The 1799-nt window shown below is 34.0% G+C and overlaps 1 protein-coding gene across 1 annotated transcript in view; it reads right to left on the bottom strand.

Moving 5' to 3' along the window:
- Positions 1–520: 520 nt before the first annotated feature.
- Positions 521–1799, bottom strand: part of MSANTD1 (Myb/SANT-like DNA-binding domain containing 1) — a 30475-nt gene continuing 29196 nt past the window's right edge. Inside the window, 1 exon segment of the mRNA XM_010000269.1 lies at positions 521–1569. Within this exon segment, the coding sequence (XP_009998571.1) occupies positions 1329–1569 (241 nt within the window). The 3' untranslated portion in view covers positions 521–1328.

Below are 1799 nucleotides of genomic sequence, written 5' to 3'. Positions count from 1 at the left end.
GCCTGAGTTCCTAGTACTAGCATTAAATCTATACTTTATCTCCTTCTGTATCTGAATCTAACCTTGTCTTGCAAATACAGTGAAAGCAGCAGAAATACCTTCTTCAAGGAGAACACCAAAAGCAATGGTAGATAGGAAATTCAGCTGAAAAATTTCTGAATTTACATTAAAGGTTGTTTCAATGTCATACTTCACTGAAGACCAAACACTTGCTGGCATTTCATCTTAACGACTTAAATACAATCCTTTATGCCTCCGGCTCCCTCTTGTGGTATGTGAATGTTGATGTGCCATATAGACCCCACCTTAGAACATCTAATTGCATACCGAAGTCATTCCACCAGCAAACACTACACTAGAGGTGTTGAATGTCCTTCATGACTTCCATCTCTATATTTTGGGCATCATTCTAGGAGAACTTTGTATTGCAATTAAGAATTAGAAACCTTTGATTGTGGCTATCTCTCCCAGGATTTTTCACTGTCCCAAAGTATACTATCTGCCCAGCAATAATGAGTTAGTTTCTTCTTTCTCTTTATTTCATTTGATAGATTATATATATATATGTATATACACACAGTACAATATTTTTCTTTTGTGATAGAGAATAAATGAGATTTTTCATTGCTGGTTGTTCATTAAGTCAACTTATTCCAGTTAATAATGAAAAAAATTAAACATTTAGTATCAAAAGCAATTTCAAGTATCTTCTATACATTTTAGTATTCAGTATATAGTAAGGTGGTTTAGGGGGTTTCTTTTTATATCAAAAGTGTAGTTGAATAGACTATTTTTATCCTAATACTTTAGGGTACTATTTATATCAGGTATGGAGTTTAAAACTATGTATCTTGTGGTCCCACCTATCTCTTCACAAGAACCATAGGTTACTTGTACAATCACAGCATATGTTTCAAAACAGGGTTTAATCATCAGCAAACTCAAGATGCAATTACCATGTTTAGAAATGCATGATTTTGTTCTCCTACAACAGGTCAAGCTATAGTTCTTGATGTGAAGCAATATACAACACCACTCTTTGTAAAACAGTACCTGACCTAGGCATAAATAGTACGGAAGATCCCAGAGCTATTCATCACTTAACCTTTCTGTATAAAAATAAGTCAACTTAGGCATATATTGCACTAATTTTATCATACTGGATAGCTCTCACCCTGCATTATCTGTTCTCTTTGCTTAACTAAGATTACACTAAGGATTTAATTTCCATGGAAAACCTGGGAATAGGTCAACAGACACACGTATGGTGTGCAATAATGGGATACCTATAATATCAATACTCATCTCAGAGGCATTCGCAAAGGAAACTACACGTTTGATTTGGAGATCATTTTCTCCAGTAGATTCATCATTCTTTCCTGTAACTGTAAACTTTGAACTTGAATGATGTTTTGCTGATCCAGAATCCTGCGCACTTCTCTACAGGTTTCTTCCATAGCTCTACTCAACTTCTTTTGTTCTTCCAACATGGCCTCCATTAATTTGAGCTTCTTCTTTTGAAAGCTGCAGCTTTGCATTTTTCTTTTCTTAACTGGTCTTTCTTCAGCTCTGAAATGTGAATATCAGTTAACAATTAAACTTATATTTATACAAAAACACATCTATATTAGAACTTAAAATTCTATACTACATTCTTGGGCAAGCTACAACCTATTTTTAAACCTCCATGTTCTCCAATAAACTCCCTCTCGTGTTCATGACAAAACATAAGTATTTACTATATTATTGCATAGCCTTATAGACTGTAAAGGAAAACAGTTTTTAAATCTCATTGGTTT

This window comes from Chaetura pelagica, unplaced genomic scaffold (assembly GCF_000747805.2).
Source record: "Chaetura pelagica isolate M959 unplaced genomic scaffold, ChaPel_1.0 scaffold116, whole genome shotgun sequence".
NCBI classification, from domain to species: Eukaryota; Metazoa; Chordata; class Aves; order Apodiformes; family Apodidae; genus Chaetura; species Chaetura pelagica.
The sequence above is the reverse complement of the archived record's forward strand: the minus strand, read 5'-3'. Positions and strand labels throughout refer to the sequence as shown.